The following is an 18,335-nucleotide window of genomic DNA, read 5'->3' as shown; positions in this document are numbered from 1 at the left end:
CTGACGAAAAGAAAAAAGAAAAAAGAAAAGAACAAATGGAAAAAGATCTGGAATTCTGAAAGATGAAAATTGTGGACGAAATTGGTTCTGTTATCCTCTTTCCCCTCTCACTCTTCTCTCTGTAATGGAAAAAAAGATATAAATAAAAATAAAAATAAAAATAAAAATAAAAATTAAGAGAGCAAAAGCCCATCAACCAACTGCATCTCTGTTTTTAACTGTCGCACTAACAAGAGAAGGGACTCCTAAATTGTGTCCATGGAACTCTTTCTTCTTCCTCACCCTCATCAACCTCCAGCTTGTCTCCACAAGCCTTTCACTCCCATTTTCACAGTCACTAGTAAGCTGATAAGCTCACCAATCACAATATCTATACCTTGATCGATATGTCTCGCTGCAAGCTCAAATCGTCTTTACCCGTCTAGTCCTGAAATCTGCAGGAAGAAAGGACTTCAAGAAGTCAAGCGAAACTTCCCTTCGGTGTTATTCCTCTTCCTCTGATGACTCTGCAAGACCCGCCTCGTTATCCTTGCGATCCGATGGAAGGAGAGCCTTGATCGGTTGCCTCTTAACAGCCGGTAACTAGTTTTTACTGCAATGATGTAGTTGCAGTGAAGCTCGTCTCAGAACTTCGGTCCTGTCTGTACTTGGGAAAACCCGAATTTGATGGGAGGTCTAGTCAGTTTCTTTGATGATACAGTTATTAGGAATGATTAGGCCTAGTTGTAATTGCGTCCCACAAATTTTCTTATCTCTATATATGGTTAACGATAAATGATAGGGTTAAGGATGTAGGTGGGATGTTGGACAACAGTGCCTCGTTTAGATGATTAGCCTCAGAAAGTCTGCTATTGCCAAATTTTACAGCCACCAATGCCCAAAATGCAAAGCTGATGCCCGAGTTCATAAACTGGGGATTTTCTCCCTTCGGGATGGGAGTGAAGATATATATAGGCTTAAGTAAAAACTCTATAACTGAAGCTCAGGATAGGCTCGTGGTTGTTAGCTTTGGGCAGAATGACATTTGATACGCTTAATTGTTTTTTGGTCGAAATGATACGGTTAATTCAATATTGCAAATTGTGAAGCCTTTCTGAAGTGAGCTAACCACGCTGCAGCGAGAAGCTTTTTGATTTATGCTCTTTGTGTTCTTTAGCAACCTCATGAATTGTCTATCAATATATATCTTCCAAACTCTGTGCACTACATCAGCTGCAGGCATTTATGCATGCGAAAGGGCCGAGGCTGTTAGTACGAGCAGAAGAGCGGTTAGTACCTTTTCACTAACTTTGTGCTATTTTTGGAGTTGCGGTTTCTAATTTTTGTCTCTTCTCTTCTTTTCTTTTTCTTTTTTCTTTTCTCTGTTCCATTGCAGCTTAGAGGCTCAAAAATACCGGAGAGTGAATTCAAAACACTTCCGAATGGTCTAAAGTGCGTTGATTGGGACTTTCTAGCTTAGCTTCAGCTTCTGATGAATATAGTTCATCTTGCCATGAAGATACTCCTTGCTTTTACAACCATCCCCTATTTACTCGACTTGGAAAATAATTTCCTTCAGGTACTATGATTTGAAAGTCGGGGGCGGAGCAGAGGCTGTGAAAGGTTCAAGAGTTGCAGTACGGTTTGTGATTCAGTTTGATTCGCTGTTTTCAGTGAAACCGATTAGGCTACTTTCAGTACTCTGCTGCTGTAACTGATACCAATATATAGCTGCAGAGGTTTCAAGATACTAAAATGAAAATTTATAAAGAACTCTGCCAAATGAAGAAACGAAGTTTAATTAATTTCATCTGCACTCACTGCAGATCCACTACGTAGCAAAATGGAAGGGCATAACTTTCATGACCAGCAGACAGGGACTTGGTGTTGGTGGTGGCACGGTCAGATTTCATAATCGCTCTTTTTCGTAATCAGCATGGATTTTTTCCCATTTGCTCAAAATAGAATAAGCCCTTTGGTTAAATGAATGATACTTTTACGGATCTAAACCGGCAAATGGGCCATTTCGAAGTCCTCTCCCAGTCACATTTCTTCTTTCTGCAGCCATATGGATTTGATGTTGGACAGTCGGAAAGGGGAAACGTTCTCAAAGGTTTGGACTTGGGTGTCCAAGGCATGCGAGTAGGAGGTCAGGTAAAGCTATTACAACATCGTATCTCCTTGTTAGTTCCTTGAAATCTCGGACTTTTGCAAGTCATTTCGAAAAACCTGCTCCTGTCCTTCCAAAACAGATGAGCCAATCATAGGAAAGCAATGATTAGACTCTTATCAATGCCTCCGGGTTTAAAATTTCGATCTTTTCTCTGAACCATTTCTTTTCTCCATTGTTCATTCAGAGATTACTAATAGTTCCTCCAGAGCTTGCTTATGGAAGCAAAGGGGTCCAAGAGATTCCTCCAAATGCAACAATAGAGGTAGTCTCTTAGCCTTCCATGATATTCTCAGCATCATCATTCGGATAGCTGTTCTGACAATCTGATCAAGTTCCACAGTATTTTTAGATATCGTAATAATGATGTGTTGATTCTGAAGGAATAACATATTAATTCTATAAAAACGAAAACTTGCTTGAACTCCAAAGGGTTCTTTTATCATATATTGTAACTTCACTCGGTCGACATATATATTTAAGAACAATCTCATCACACTTTGGTCATAATATCCGAGCATGACTGCTTCCTCTTCTGATCTCTTCTTGTATGGCTTGCAGTTGGATGTTGAATTATTAGCCATCAAACAGAGCCCGTTCGGGTGAGTGATATATGGAGAGAAAAAAACTCATTTGTCCTTCCATTTTTTTGCAGTTAGTAAAACAGAATTATGTTTTCTTTGTTTGTAGATCTCCTGTTAAGCTCGTTGAGGGTTAATCCAAGAAAAGAGTTAAAGATCTGACAATTCGTGCGAAAGATCGGGTTTTTCTTCTTGTCAGCCATATTAGCCAATGGTATGTGCATTTGTGATCAGAGCAACTCGAGCAGTTACCATGAAGTAAATTGCTCATCCCGTAAGTTACCATGAAGTAAATTGCTCATCCCGTATGTTAGTTACCGTGTACTTAATTCATGTAACCTTTAGTTGGTGTGTTTAATAAAAAGCTCAAACACCGTTCCTGTTGAATTGCATCCTCTGTCCTGGAGAATAACACGGGAGAGGTACCAGCGGAATGTTGTTGCAGTAGTATAATATTTTCTGATGACATACAATGCAGTATCAATTTATTAATCGTTTAACCACTGATCAAAGTAAGTACGGATGTCACACGAGATTCTTCTGAACCTCTGGTATGCACCCAGGTGACCCGAATATCACAGTGAAATATAACAGATCACAGTATCCTTCTGTCACCTCATTTTTTTTTGGTAAAGTCAAAGAAGAACTGATTGATTCTGCAGCTCAGTGGTAAGATCCCTGTGATTTGGCTCTTGGTGAATCCAATAGTCGCCCAATATGAGCTATGCGTTCGATCACAGGGATGACATCTGTCCCGAAGAAGCTGATTAATGGTAATCGGGAGCACCAACAGCTGATAAATCTGTGGATTTGCTCCATCTTTTCCCGGACATATTTGTTTGTTTACTGCACAAAACCTCATGAAGTCAGAAGAAGGATAGTATCGGTTGAGAATATAGCTACTTGTAGTAAAAGTTTTCCCTTTGAAGAAAATAAAGCTGGAAATCCTTTCCCTATGGAGCACACCTTCTTCAGGGAGAATCCTTCACCATGGACAAAGCCACCAAAGCTTCCCCCACTTTTTGAAGTTTTGTTTTATATTTGCATCCACTTTATTCCCTTTCTACAGCCTTCATATAAACCCGAGCTTTCTCCCGTCTTCGTAGTATAATGACTTTGGTGTCTTCCGTTACAAAAATGGTTGCCTCGAGGCCAACTTCTCCTTGTGGGTGTCTGATTTTCTTTCTTCTCGTGATGCCACACTGTTCCCCGCAGAAGACTTGCCCAAGCTGCGGAGTCCTGCAAGTGCCATACCCCCTGAGCACAGGCCCCTTGTGCGGTGATCCCGAGTACTACTCTTTCCACTGTGACGCCGCAGCTAGAAAGCTCTACTTCAACGCCCTCAATGGTAGCTCTTACCTCGTGATTCAAGTCTTGGCCTCTATTCAAAGGATGGTGGTGCAACCTTCTCCTTGGATAAGGGACACTTGTGTTACTAAAGATGCACAAGTGAGCGAGGGGCTTTGGTTGAACCAATCTCTCCCCTTCAGTGTGACGTCCTCGAACACGGTCTTTCTGTTAAACTGTTCTCCTCGACTACTGGTCTCTCCTCTCAACTGCACCCCTACGAGCCTCTGCCACAAGTACCTTGAGGGATCGGGCCACGTGGAAAAGAACCGGTCTGGCAAGTGTTCAAGTGGTCTCAGTCCGTGTTGCACCTTTCAAGCTGGCGGCACACCTTCGGCCTATAAGATCCGGCTCCACAGTTCGGGCTGCAGAGCATTCAGAAGCATTCTCCACTTGGATCCGAAAAAGCCACCTGACCAGTGGGAAGAGGGGTTGGAGATTCAATGGGCTCCACCACCTGAACCCATCTGCAGGTCCCCAAAGGACTGCTCTCAGGATTCTCAATGTTCACCAACTTCTCCGAATGGCCTAAACCGTCGCTGCCTCTGCAAGAAAGGCTATCAATGGGACCATGCCCTTGCGACTTGCCTGAGAAAGAATAATAAACGTGCCCGGTCGAACCTCAGCATAGAAGTCTCCGTTGGAGCAGTTTCCTTTCTCTCTCTAGCTATAGCGGTTTGTATCGTCACGATGAAGAGATCACGCAGGTTCAGAAACAGGGCAAAGCTTGCAAAGGCAAGAGAGGACATGCTGAAATCAACAAATGGCGGGAAATCCGCAAGAATGTTTACCCTTAAAGAGATGAAGAAGGCGACCTGCAACTTCTCGAGAGAGCAAGTTTTAGGAAGTGGCGGGTTCGGAGAAGTCTACAAAGGCCAGCTCTCTGATGGGACTCTGGTCGCGGTCAAGTCTGCCAAGGTTGGGAATGTAAAGAGCACAGAGCAGGTGCTGAACGAGGTTCGGATACTGTCACAGGTCAACCACAAGAACCTAGTGAAACTCCTAGGTGGTTGCGTCGAGGCCGAGCAGCCACTGATGGTCTATGAGTATATTCCCAACGGGACCCTCCATGACCATTTGCACGGTAACCTCCCGAGCTTCCTGGATTGGAAGATGAGGCTTGGGATCGCCCTTCAGACAGCTGAAGCTCTAGCATACCTGCACTCTGCAGCCTATACTCCGATCTACCACCGGGATGTCAAGTCGACGAATATACTGCTAGACCATGAGTTTAATGCAAAAGTGGCAGACTTCGGGCTCTCAAGGCTGGCCCTCCCAGGTCTTAGCCACGTGTCCACCTGTGCTCAAGGGACGCTCGGTTACCTAGACCCGGAGTACTATCGGAATTACCAGCTAACAGATAAGAGTGATGTGTACAGCTTCGGCGTCGTGCTGCTGGAGCTCCTCACCTCCCAGAAGGCGATTGACTTCTCGCGGGGCCCTGATGACACCAACCTAGCCATTTATGTGGGCCAGCGGGCCCGCAGCGACACGCTCATGGAAGTGGTTGACATGAGGCTACTCGGTGAGGAACCTTCTCCCAGCACCATCACCAGTGTAAAGCTGTTCTCAGAGCTTGCCTTCGCCTGCCTGCGGGAGAAGAAGCAGGACCGACCAAGCATGAAGGACGTTGTTCAAGGACTCCAGGGTATAATCCAAACTCTAACAGGATCGGAAGAGGCTCAGGTTTTTGGCGAGGTTAGTAACAGTTAATGCAGCCAGCGGGAAGGATCGCTTACAGTATACTCTTCCTTTAAGCCAGTTAGTGTTACCATCATCTGTAAAAATATAGGATTGGTCTCGGCTTTTGCCACCCGAAAAAGTTTGAAGTCGATGTGGTAGATAGGAAAACGCAATGATGGAAAAAGGCTATGTAGAGAAAAAAGATCGGATCCTGCTGCTTTGTATAAAAAGTACCAAGGCAGATGATATATACGATATGGACTATGTACAGAATTGGGATGATTGGAATCTATCAGTACTTAGCAAAAGGGTGGCTTCGCTTTTATTTAAGAAAGCAAACCTGCTTTTGGAAATTGGACCAAAATAACGAAGGGCAATCACATCCGCAGGACGTAACAGATCAATATAGAATGAACTCGCTTTCTCGTGACAACGCTTCTCTTTAAATCTCGTTACTTTGGCATCTACCATCGACTCCGACCCATGAAAGGTTTCGGGGCAGCTTCCCACCTTTCTCCTCCACACAGCGTGAGGAATATATCACTTTGATGTCTCATATCAGGCGGAATCAACATCAACAAAGTTTGTCCATCGGAATCAACACTGATAGAGATTGTCCATTGCCTTACCAAGCTTTCGAAGAATGAACTTTCCAGGACGAAAAGTGATACCAGTACAGACAGACCAAAGCTAGCAATATTCCCATTTACGCAGTCCAAATTTCTTAGACGCAATACGGTCTCTCATACACACAATGACACGAGGAGACACGATCTTCGAAGATGGCACTAGTCAAGAGAGAGATCACTGCCCTCCCACTGCCATTTGAGTGCCTACATATTCTCAATTAAACTATCTCGTAGGATTTGGAAGCTTTTCTTAAAGCCAATCATCACATAGCTTCTTCCACCCAAAATGGAATTTTTCGATTTTCTTTTGCATTAACTCAGGGACCACATGTGCAATAACAAGCAAGACCAAGAATAGAAGGCGAGCAAATGAAGTGGTGCGGATCAAATATCATACGCATCATGGCAGTTAGAAAGTAGGGATCGCCCCAAATGATGGGAAAAACAAGAGGCATTAAGCACAGCATCGATAGGCGGAGAGGATTCTCCAACTCGCGATGCAAGTAAACTCCCCGGGTCAAAATATATATATATAAAAAAAAAACTGGCACGAGAGACGCATTTTGAAGATTAAATAAAAATTTGACTTCATTATTTAAGCATGATAACTTGTCTGATCTACTGCTCGACTAGGATTTACATCACAGGTGTAAAAGACAAACAACATGTCTCAAGTTCCAATGTATTTCTAGAGCTGTGTGGAAGGGCTTACAGGAACCACTTGAAAAATAGTCTACATGACGAACAGGATCTTATATTTCACATGAATAGCTGAAATGGCTTAAAAATATCCAATAGCTTCCAGCATGAAGAAGATCATAACCAGCAATAATAGGTCACCTCCGGTAGCGGTACCTCTTGAAGTTGAAGTAGACGTGCAGAATCCCTCTCTCAAAGGTGCATTTGAAGCCCTTCTTGTGGGAATACTCCCACTCTTTATTGACAATTCGGAAAGCCTGCAAAACAATTATCGTTTCAGTAACTAAATGATAGTGCACTTAATAATGTGACAGTGAATGAGCAGTGAAACCCTTGTCAAGTTTTTATGGGAGTAGATGGAGAGAAGCCAAACCAACCCAAATGTAATTCGAGGTTCAGCTCCCCCTGCCCTTGTCCACCATATGGCCTGCCTGATTCTAGGGCCTTGTTGGATGACAAAAGAGCACAATAGGAAAACATTTGATGGTTGTTGAAAGATACTTACAATGTCTTCATATGGGGGCCCAGCGTGGAACCTTATAATGCAAGTCTCCGCGCTGTTTCCGTCCTTCTCGATTGTATATGTGGGCGCTTTAGACTTGTCAACGAGGTCGGGATAGAAGATGTTAAACTTGTAACCTTGCACAATCTTCGGAGGCGGGTTGTCATGATCATAGTGTGTCTGGTTGTACTTGTTCCACTCATACCCAGTATGAACACGGTTGAAATACTTCGGTTTCCTCGGCCGATATTTATCATGCCACCAGTAAACCTGAAACAGCATTCAAGTGTTTGCGATGAAACCAAAACAAAATATCTGATAAGTTAAACGTAGAACTTCTTTTAAAGGGGGCCACAAGTGATGGTGGATTTGATAAATGCTACCATGTTCTTGAATTTGGGACTTGTCAAAACATTCTGATCTATTTGTTATATTTGCATTTTTTGGTGCTTTCTATAGTGAATTTCATACTGACCATTCAGATCAGGAAAAAGAATGAGGCAAACATATAGATTCTCAATATTCACTTTTCATGAATAATGTAGAGATATAGTACCTCTGAGTCGAGATTCACTTCAGAGCCAGATCCAAAAACGGCATCCCCTTCCTCCATAGCTCCCATAGCTTTCATGGCCTTTATTTCAAGGTTATCTTCTGATGGTGCTGGCTTCGATGCCATAGCTTCTTGACGTCTCCTTTGTTGTTCTAGTAATACTGCCAACCGTCTTCGTTCCTGTAGGTGGATACAATACCATTTAATACTAAACAAAAAGAATCCAGCATTAACATAAAAGCAACTTGGAAATTATTATTGCTCTGAGACTAATTGGTGCTGTGAGCCAATAAATGATTGGAGCCTTAATCATTTATCAGTTCATTCCACAACCACTTGGCAATTCAGGAGAACACTGTAGTTTTGCAGATAGAACAGTTACCAGTGCAGCCCTATCCTCTTCAGGATCGATGGCCTCTTCGTTATCATCACCATGCATAAGCTGAGGAGAAAATGATCCAGTTTCCTCTTCAGGCTCAGCAGTTTCTTCTTGCACTATCGGTTTTGGGGAGATTGCTTGGGTATCTGTACATCAAAATCAGTGACAAGCATAGTAGGTCAACAAATCATGCCTTGCTACTAAACCAGTCCTAAAACTGGACTGGACTGGACTGTTCAGTAGAACCAAAACAGAATCAGAAGCAGCCCTCTTTCCTTACATTCTTTCAAAAATCTGGTTGCACCCACTAAAACCCAGTTAGACATAAAGCTCCAGATCAATGATCTACTGAACCCTGAGAACTATGCTCAAACGTAAAAAATATAGCCCACTTGAGTGATAGAGGCATACCTTCATGCTCAGTTTCATCCTCCTCTATAGGACTCAAAGCATCAGTAGATTCATATCTATTTTCAACCTCAGGATGTTGCTCAAGACGGGCAAGATGTTTACGCAACATATCAGTGTAAAATTCTTTCAAGAAAGCCTGAAAATTTGCATAGAAGACTCATGAATAACAAAGCAAAAGAGTACATTTGAAAAAGTGCAAAATGAAGGTGACTCTTCATACCTTAGCCTTGTATATATGGATCCTTTTAAGAATGACTTCCCAGAACTCTACAACCTTCGCTGTACCAGACCGAAGCTGGTTCTCTACACCAGAATGTATGTTCTCTAGCTCTTTGTATGTTTTCCTCTGCAAATAATCTCTCACGTCCGCTTCAATGCTAGAATGCATGCCTCTCTCTTCGGCAAGCAATTCTGCAGGGGGTTCTTCTCCACGGACTCGAGCTCGATCAAGTGCATCCTTCCTTCGAGCTTCACCAAGCTCCCAATCACAAACCACGAGGAGTGCCTGTTGAAGGGAAACTTGAGTGGAACAAATATGGAAAAAGATCCGTGATATGACACCATGGGCATGGTCAAAAACAATTCTATGCATAAAAGGGAAGTTATTAAGCTAAGACGATCTTTATTGGAAATGAATAGCAAAGACCAGCTCAAGGAAGCCTTTCAAGTGTCTGAATTCTTCCAAATAAACACCTTTTTCTGCATTGCAAATTACTAAAGGGGAATGAATGTGCACATCATATGTATTAGGCTGGACCACCACACCAGTTTGGCTTCCTAACACATATAAAATAACTACAAAAATAAGATTCTAAATTCCAATAACATCTACAGAACATTTGCACTACAACAACAGGGAATGATTATATCCTAGCAGCAATGAAATTTGAGGGCCTTGATAAGCAGATGATTATATTCTGCTGGCTAGTACAGCAGAGAGCTGATAGTGTTTCAGAAGCAGATAAAACATTTATCAAAAGGAAAAGTCAAAGTTAGATACCTTCCAGTACTCTACATGTGTAGGTGTCTCTGTATCCATATCCAAATGCATCTTGATGTCATCACGAAGCTCTTCCATTTCTCTCACTGTCAAGCCCTGGATTGAGTAACGTTCTTTTAGTATCATTAAATGCTGAACAACGTTAAAAAAAAATGTAACAAGAGTACATAACAGAAGAAGGTGAAGATTATATTAGAAATGAACATGCTGAAAATTTGAAATTTAACCTGGAAAACCATGTACGGCTCATCCAGTTCAATGCCCAGATCATATGAACCACTGAGGTGATTGGTGAGAACATCTATTGGCTTTGCACGGCCTTCACGTAAACGTTTTTCTGACCTGACTTTACTTTGAATAAAATGAAACTGCAGATTACATAAATTTATGAGTTATGTATGTCCACAAAGGAGAGTGATGGTAGTCAATGAGAAAGATAAAAATTGAAAGCGAAAAGGTAAAAGTCAGTAAACATCAAATAGAATATATTCACATACCTCTTCTTCCTTCTTCTCCCAGTCTTGGAACTCTGCACGAGCGCGTTCCCTTGCAAGCAATGCCTGCAAATATGAAGATGGATAAATATCATCTCAACTTGCACCAAACATGCCTTTCAGTAACTTGTTTTTACAATAAATTTCTGCCATATAGGTAACTTGCCATTTCTTCCTCATGCTGCGCCTTTTCAAGTGCTCTTTCCTCCCTTCTCCTTTTCACTTTCTCGATCTCCGCCTGCATCACAAAGAGACTGAATATATCAGAGAGTTGCTCATGATTACATGGCTAATTATTTTCTAAATCAAAACATAACCCATATAGGATAAAGGAAAAAATGATAAGGGCACTGAAAGTTATCAGCTAGCTAGTGAAACAGAATAAGCTAGCACCAGGGTTTTATAAACAATAACCACTCAGAAGTAGATATCATTCATAGCATTCTCCATGCCACGAAGGCTAGATTTTTTTGAGTTATTCCGACGAAAATCTAAACCACATCATATCTTCCAAACCAATAGCAGAACATGATTCTGAAGTTAATTAAAAAAAAAAAAAGATTCTGAAGTCAGATATAGTTTGAGAATGTCATACATTTGAGTTACGTACTAATTCACTCACTGCATTATCTTCTAATAGTTTTTATCTTTCAAAATCCTACGTGATCTGGGCATATGACAATAGATACATAACTAAATTTCAGGGTAGGAATTTCAAAGTACTGAGACAAGATGTAAAATACCATTCTCTCTTTCTGTCTCTTCTTCTCGGCTTTAACAGAAAACTCATCCAGCGTTGCGCCCTGAACAATATCCCGCTCAATCTTTTTCTTCCAAACAAATCTGCAATTCACATATACATGTTCTGATGTCACACTCTGATAATAAAAAATATTGGATGTCAAAGCCACCAACTTAAGTAAAGACATCCTACAGCAGTGGCTGCCAGAACTCACTGGTAGTAATATCTAGTCTAAATCTTAACAGGAGCTTCTGTGCTCTGGCATCAAGACAGATGCTTCTGTTTGTAGTCTCTCGTCTTTTTTCCTTTTTTCCCCTCATACATGTTCCATTACTCTTACCATCTACAGGCTGCTCACTTTTGGTAGTAATCTATGCTCCAGTGCTTTAAGAGCTTGAGGATAGAAGCAGAGCACAGGTTTGGGGATGTCCATATTAAGTGAAATAAGTATTCACTGTAGAGCAACACATTCCCGAGGAAAAATAACATGTCATTGATCTTTCATGTTGATCAACCAATCCTCTTCCACACAGCACCTCCAAAACCACTATTTGTTTGGTCAATCAAAAGGAAAATTGGGGGAACTCGGGATTTCTTGCTGACCGGCTCAAAATCGGAAGCAACCAGACAAAGTTGGGGTTTTCTATAACGTTAGAAATTCACTTCAAACACATTATTTTGGTCCAAACTCCTCAGTACTTACAATGTTGGCTTGAGTTCCTGCAGAACTCAATATTCCCAAAATACAGAACAAGAACTTATCCAAACAATGGCAGTCAACTACCCTACTGAGAGCTGAAAACTTACTTTTCATTAAGGTTCGAATCGCCAAACGGATTCGATGCGTTAGAATAACCAGCCACTGTCTGCGACTTCAACTTTTTCGCCACACTCGCAGCCTACAGTAACAAGGAATCCATGAAAGCATATCAAAACCAGAAATTTAGCCAAAATTAAGCTAAAAACTCACAAATAAGATCTTCTTTTCTTTTTAGGGGTTAAGTACAAGTGAGAGCTTTGCATTCACCTTCTTCTGTGCTTTTCTCCCAATGTACGCTGCAATTTCCTCCTCCGATATATCTCTCGAGGATCTTCTCTTCTTCCCGCGGTTGGAATCGCCGCCATCGCTGTCGTCGGAATCACGGAGCCGGCTCCGGCTCCGGCGACTTCTCTTGCTGCTGCTCTCCCGGCGCTTGCTGGACCTCCGGGCAGGGGATGAGTCCCGGCTGTCGGAATCAGACTCGTATTCAGATGCAGACTCGGACTCCGAGTCATCCGAGCGTCTCCTCCGGTTGCTTCGTCTCGAGCTATTGCCCATGGCGGTGCGAACGGTAAAATTCCGTCTTTCCCAGTCCCGTCGATGCCAATTTGTTCCCAGTCCCTCCCTCCATTGAAAGGTCGGTTCAGAGATAGGATGGGCTTAGCTGTGTAATGGATTTGGTAGGCCCAAGCCCAGCTAAACCCAAATTCGAGTTGGGCCTAAGTCCATCTGAACGGTTGCATTGCATGCTACTAGATCGGGTTGCAACAATAATTAGTTGATAAAAAAAAATCCTAAGATAAAGCAATTTGTAAATTGGGAAGACATTCTATCTTTCAAATACTCGTTTAATTCATAAGAACGTGTGTTTTAATGGATAGAATGACTTCCTAAGTTACAATTACGTGAACCCAATGCATGGTTGACCTGGTAGTTTAAGGATATGACTTCCTTGAAAAAAATTCAAATTCAAGTGACCTTAAAATCATATAAGAAAATACTATTTATTGGTCCACCTAAATAGTTTGCATAGCCGGATTAACCAGTTCTATGGCTTGCAAAGGTGTTCACGTGACTGGGTTGACTAATCGTACGAAACCCAGACGTTTCTCATTAAAAAAAATAAAATAAAAACTCTTATATTATCGTTTATCGTCACGTGATATGATAAAATACTGAATAGTGTTATAATAAATTGGTGGATAATAGATCCGAATTTTCATTAATTAAAAAAAAAAAGAATATATACTTCTTGCTGCCATTGTTTGGACGAATTATTTGAAAATTATGCTCAGGTCGCAGATCAGATGAGTGAGCTATGACGAGCCTATATGACAAAATGAAAGTAATGAGGCAAATGGAAGTATGAGAAAATTCAGCACTTATTTCGGATGGACAATTATCTGGGAACTATCCTTAACTTCTGCTAAGATCGAGATCAAGAAACTCGAAACTTCCGCATACAAGACACGAGATGCGGGATTTTCCATCCCAAAAGAACTGTTGAATGCCCAAAACTACGTACATCGCCGCATTTAGCTAAATCACATTGTCTGTATTCGAGAACTATGTCCCTATGCGGTATATATTTATGTGAAGAGAAAAGATAGAACTTGCAGTAGGAGAGCTATGAAGCTCGTCCCTAGCAATTTGAAGAGCTTAAATCTGATTGAGTTGCTTGCACTCATTCGCCCAGCACTGATGAGTTTGTCCCAGCCGTATGTCTTGGACATGTTTAACAATGTCGAGCCTGAAATGTGAAAATGGAAGAGCGATGAGCTAAAGTCACAATCGTCGTAAAAGTAAGCTCAGAGAAAGATCGATTGTTTGATGTTGATGGGACGAGAAGTTACAGTCTCTATACGCCCATCCAATCCGCTGCTGAGCTAGATCATAGACCACGATCTTATCTTTCAAGACGAGATCTGTAACCGAAGAAAATCGTATATGTAGTCATGCCAGAGGGAACAGAGAATTAGATGGCAGGTTTTAAGGTTGCTGTCTATTCCGGTTTCTATGTCTAACCTCCAAGAATCGAAACCCCTTGTTGAGTTTTCTCGAACCCAACGCACCAGAGAGGAGCCCCATCCTAAAACAATGTGAACTCGTGAGTGCGAAATCGTGGTAGGTGCTAGTTTATTAGTCGGTCTGTTTCTAAAAGTTCAAGGTTGTACCAGTTCGCACGTGGTCTTTTCGGAAACTTGCTGATGAAGAGGGACAAACTTACCATGGAACCGACGTATATGAGGTACTCTTCGAGCTTTAGCAACATGGATGCTCCTCCAGCAAAGTTTAAACTGACCAGTGGAAAATTTTCCATTGTGCTGAACACAGATATAAGAAGGAATACTGTCATAAGTTAAGGGAAATCGGACGATTTATTAAGAACCGGTGTCAAAACTAGGTAATTGCAGGGAATTGAGGTCTCGGGATGAACCTTGTGGAGGCTATGTAACACTGGGTTCCTTTGACAGATACCGGAATCACTACGGGCGAAGCTGCAGCAGTTATCTACGTACGAAGCAATTTACTTCGAGTATGTGACATTGGGGACGAACTTTTATGTTGGGACAAATGCAAGATGGCATGCTGTTTAATTATTTAGACTCACAGCGCTGACGAAAGGATCGAATGCTTCTTCCACAAGATATGCTAAAGTTGTTCCAGAATCTACGATAGTTCCTCGGGAGGTCGATGTTGCAAAAACTGCTGGATCAATTGGCAAGGCTTGACCATTGATGGCGATGCTCTCCATGTTCAAGTTATAATGAGGCCTTCAGATATGAAATGCAAAAAAATTCAGAATGATCTCTGCAGTTAATATTCACAGAACCGATGAAAGGAAATCGGGCATAATTGTGAATGGTGAACTTTTAAATCTGTAGCAGGACAATGAACAGATCAACAATGATATATTTCGTGTAAGGAACAAGTCGAGCAGAGCAAATGAATCGTAACCGTACTGGGAAGGGATGAGCGGACTGTAAACGATATCTGGCTCCAAAATCTCTCCAATCACCAAGAAGCCACCTCCAGCCGAGTCGCCCTTCAAGCAGTGTGAGAAGACTTTGGGGACAATTCCTTTAGAAGACAACTGAGAAATTACGGATATGCGCCCTGGCCCGAACCCAAAGATGCCATCGACTGCTTTGTCGGTCATTGTCAAGTCACCGGACTGGTAAGTACTGCACCTGCAAATTTTCCAACCAAATAACCGGTTTTTACCATGCTTGACATTTGACATGATATGTAAAACTTTTACCTATATATATCAAGTCCGTCTTAACAGTCTAGTTCACTTGAGATTCTCCCAGTTTTACAAAGGGCATGAGCGCTAACCCGAATATGATTTGGGCTGAAGAGTTTGCTACCGAATCAGGGCGGTCCAAGATCATATCGAAGTACAAGTTATCAGTGACGTAGTAACCGGAAGTCCCACTACCATCACCATATTTAAAGGAGTAGCCGCAGCTATTGCTCTGCTCGAGGCACACTGCTGCTGAAGTTGGAAGCTCGGAAATGCACAACGAGTCATAACAGGTGACAGTTTTGGCAGTTGATGAACTCGTGGTATCGTAAAAGCTAAGCTCAACCTGAGGAATTATAAGACAAACTGTAATAATTAATGCAGGTTACTGAATTTATGAAACAGCAAATCATTGATCAAGTGAATACATACTCCAAGTTCAGTGGTTCGGGGACAATTGGTGCAGGAGGAGCAGGTGACCCACAGGACATCACTTCCGGTATCGATCTGTACTCTGTATTCCCTCGGTGGAGATCCGATTTTCACCTTTGCAAAGTAAAGCCTGAACATGGAAGAAGTAAACAAGAGCACTGGATTGCGGGACGATCTAAGCTTTTTAATACACACAAAAGCTCGTGATGAGATGAATTGTAGAATTACCCGCCTTTGAAGGGGTCGGCGGAACCATTCAGCGAGAAGTCAACAGCGCCCCTGGTAACCTCTTGAGTGAACCGGGTGTGCCTTGCACGGTCTTGGGCTCGAACGTCGTCAAGGTCGACCAGTCGGTTCAACTGCAAACCTCTTTCGAGTGCAAATACATGGGCCTCTGCCGGAAGAGGACAGTAGGCTACAGGAAGCAGCTGCATCATTGCTACTAAAGCCAGGAGCACTCCCCAATCAGCTAAAGCCCGCAGTCTTCGCCGGCTTTTCAAGCACTGCTGCATCTTTCGATATCCAGTTGGATTAGCCGATTCCGAGGAACTGGTTGTTGCCATTAACAGACCGAAGGAGATTCAGAACAAAAGGGCAAAATTTCTTGTAGTAAAAGCTTATTGGGAGCATTAAGCTTTGACATTGTCCATTGGATTTGCTAGATATCTTGCACGTAGTTTTGAAGTATGGAATACTCAAACATCAAACGATAAGCTTTCATGAGTTGATAAATTAGAACTCATTTTGCACGATTCTTGGTTCACTTCCAAAGAGCTATATATATATATATATATACATGCATTTTTATAATGTTAAAACATTATAATTAATCACTAAGGTTGAAGATTGTAAGATTGCTTTTCTTGTTGACAACCCACATGGAGTATTTATTTGTGTAGGATATTAATTCTTGTTCCTATTTAGGTAGTGAGTCCATTTCATCCAAGTCGATATATTTTGAGGGGGAGTGTTTGGCTTAAGAATTGAAGGATGAATTATTACGTGTGCATCAACTGATCGCGTCCGCACCGTTCTTGAATAATTGCATGCTTGCCCGATCAGATGAACTCTGCAACGTCTAATATCGAATTCGGATTCATTGGATTACGGGAACCGAACCGCACCAAATCTCAATTGCTATTTAAACTCAACGTGATATTAACGTGTAAGTGCCTGCCACTGGTGAGTGGTAGTCACTGGGCCAAGTCCATTGTGATTAATTTGTCCGTTCGCCCATCCATGATAACAACAATATGATCCTTAAACTTGGAGCTTATTTTGATTTAAGTCCTTATAGTTTAATTTGATTTACTCAAGCTTTTAAAGCATAAAAATTATCCCGTTTGATTTCATAATTTAATTTTAAAATTTTAACTCTAACTTTAACTCTACTCACTACACAACAAAAGTCAACAATACAATTATTACTTTTCCATTTTTCTTCAAATTTTTTAACCATTCAATTCAATTTTTAATAATAAATTCTTTTAACTATTCATTATTTTTTCACATTTTTATCATAATTCAACATTACAATCATTACAAATCAATTAAAATCAAAATTCAACTCAATTCAACTCTGAAACCAAAAACACTTTCCGCATGAGTAATCTCATCAATTGGCAACGTCCTTTATGGTTGATGCTCAAGATCTTCACATAAAAATCTCTACGCATATGAAAACGGAATTGAATGAGCCCGATTTGATTAAGTCCTCGATAGCTAATTGTAATTTTTAATATTTCTATATTGTCTATAATTACTCAAAATTTTAATTTAAAAATTAAAGAGGATGTAGCGCAGTGATGCACGCCCCCGTCTGACAATCAAGAGGTCGCAGGTTCGATATTTAGTGGGACTACCTGTACCCCTTTATTAATTATTAGAATTTCTATTTCATTGTCCTAGATCCATTAACTTCCCTTATAATTGAAAAAAATTAATTTAAAAATATATAATTGCTAATATGTGGTAAGTCTATATAATTTTTTCAAAATTGAATTCTCTAGATATGCTTAAAATTCAAATTTGATAAAAGTTTATTGTCTATAAAATATATTTAGAGTATATTTAGGATATTTCTAATATTTTCGAAAAATTTGAAAGTTTTTTTAAAATTTAATTGTCCAATTTTTAATTTATAAGTTTAATATAAACATATTATATTATGATATGATAACTTTCTTTCTTTTCAAATATATATATATATATATATATATCTCATATTATTTCATACAATGAGCGGTGTCCATACCTAATAATAATATATTATACGCCTTAGCCATGTGGATTGATAACGGTGGCAGTGTTCCTCAATCGATGAATGATAGAAGTTTGATAAATTTTGATTCCAACAGTGTTCATTGATCGATGAATGGCAAAAGTTTGATAAATTTTGATTCCAACTTAGGGGGTATAAGCTGCTTTGTTTGTTTATCAAATCGAACTTAACTTAATTTAACTTTTCATTACTATTTCTTCAATTTAACAATATAATTATTACTTTCCTATCTTTTTCTTTAAATTTTCTCTCATATTTTTTTTTATCTATTATTACAAAAATCTTTTAATATTAAATTCTCTTAACTATTTAACACTTTCTTTTCTCAATTCAACAATACAATCATTACTTTTTTTCCAATTACTTTTGTCTTTATTTCCTCAAATCAAACTAAATTAGATTAAATCAAATTTTCATTGCGTTTGATAATGAAGTTAAGTTTGATT

General features: G+C 40.6%; 4 protein-coding genes across 6 annotated transcripts; 2 read left to right on the top strand and 2 right to left on the bottom strand.

The window, feature by feature from the left end:
• The first annotated feature begins 171 nt into the window (after window positions 1-171).
• On the top strand, window positions 172-3,230 carry LOC116196268 (peptidyl-prolyl cis-trans isomerase FKBP16-4, chloroplastic). Of its 2 annotated transcripts, none has more exons than XM_031525912.1 (10): window positions 172-340; window positions 426-578; window positions 1,213-1,268; window positions 1,376-1,431; window positions 1,559-1,616; window positions 1,806-1,880; window positions 2,044-2,133; window positions 2,337-2,414; window positions 2,711-2,751; window positions 2,840-3,230. In XM_031525912.1, the coding sequence occupies exons 1-10, from the start codon at window positions 259-261 to the stop codon at window positions 2,865-2,867; spliced, it is 717 nt and encodes a 238-aa protein (XP_031381772.1). In that variant the 5' UTR covers window positions 172-258; the 3' UTR covers window positions 2,868-3,230. The 2 variants fall into 2 exon arrangements, with proteins under 2 accessions (XP_031381772.1, XP_031381773.1); XM_031525913.1 differs by having other exon boundaries at window positions 176-340; window positions 441-578.
• Window positions 3,231-3,809: 579 nt separating this feature from the next.
• LOC116196260 (wall-associated receptor kinase-like 20) lies at window positions 3,810-6,068 on the top strand. The gene has a single exon (XM_031525898.1). It carries the CDS (start codon window positions 3,841-3,843, stop codon window positions 5,788-5,790), a length of 1,950 nt encoding a protein of 649 aa, XP_031381758.1. The 5' UTR covers window positions 3,810-3,840; the 3' UTR covers window positions 5,791-6,068.
• Window positions 6,069-6,950: 882 nt separating this feature from the next.
• LOC116196259 (cactin) lies at window positions 6,951-12,546 on the bottom strand. The gene is made up of 13 exons (XM_031525897.1): window positions 12,197-12,546; window positions 11,977-12,068; window positions 11,171-11,270; window positions 10,594-10,665; window positions 10,431-10,493; window positions 10,161-10,301; window positions 9,934-10,029; window positions 9,154-9,438; window positions 8,934-9,069; window positions 8,526-8,668; window positions 8,147-8,323; window positions 7,594-7,860; window positions 6,951-7,345 (listed from the first exon to the last, which is right to left on the bottom strand). Exons 1-13 carry the CDS (start codon window positions 12,485-12,487, stop codon window positions 7,226-7,228), a joined length of 1,983 nt encoding a protein of 660 aa, XP_031381757.1. The 5' UTR covers window positions 12,488-12,546; the 3' UTR covers window positions 6,951-7,225.
• A 747-nt stretch (window positions 12,547-13,293) lies between these two features.
• Window positions 13,294-16,335, bottom strand: LOC116196265 (aspartic proteinase-like protein 2). Of its 2 annotated transcripts, XM_031525908.1 has the most exons (10): window positions 15,837-16,335; window positions 15,609-15,738; window positions 15,269-15,522; window positions 14,893-15,120; window positions 14,541-14,703; window positions 14,367-14,440; window positions 14,157-14,253; window positions 13,955-14,018; window positions 13,783-13,854; window positions 13,294-13,679 (listed from the first exon to the last, which is right to left on the bottom strand). In XM_031525908.1, the coding sequence occupies exons 1-10, from the start codon at window positions 16,169-16,171 to the stop codon at window positions 13,519-13,521; spliced, it is 1,578 nt and encodes a 525-aa protein (XP_031381768.1). In that variant the 5' UTR covers window positions 16,172-16,335; the 3' UTR covers window positions 13,294-13,518. The 2 variants fall into 2 exon arrangements, 1 of the variants encoding a protein (XP_031381768.1); XR_004154795.1 differs by lacking the exon at window positions 13,955-14,018 and having other exon boundaries at window positions 13,537-13,679.
• Between the last annotated feature and the right edge of the window lie 2,000 nt (window positions 16,336-18,335).

Source organism: Punica granatum, chromosome 2 (assembly GCF_007655135.1).
Source record: "Punica granatum isolate Tunisia-2019 chromosome 2, ASM765513v2, whole genome shotgun sequence".
Lineage (NCBI taxonomy): Eukaryota > Viridiplantae > Streptophyta > Magnoliopsida > Myrtales > Lythraceae > Punica > Punica granatum.
Note: the sequence above shows the minus strand (reverse complement) of the source record. Positions and strands in the feature narration are given on the sequence as shown.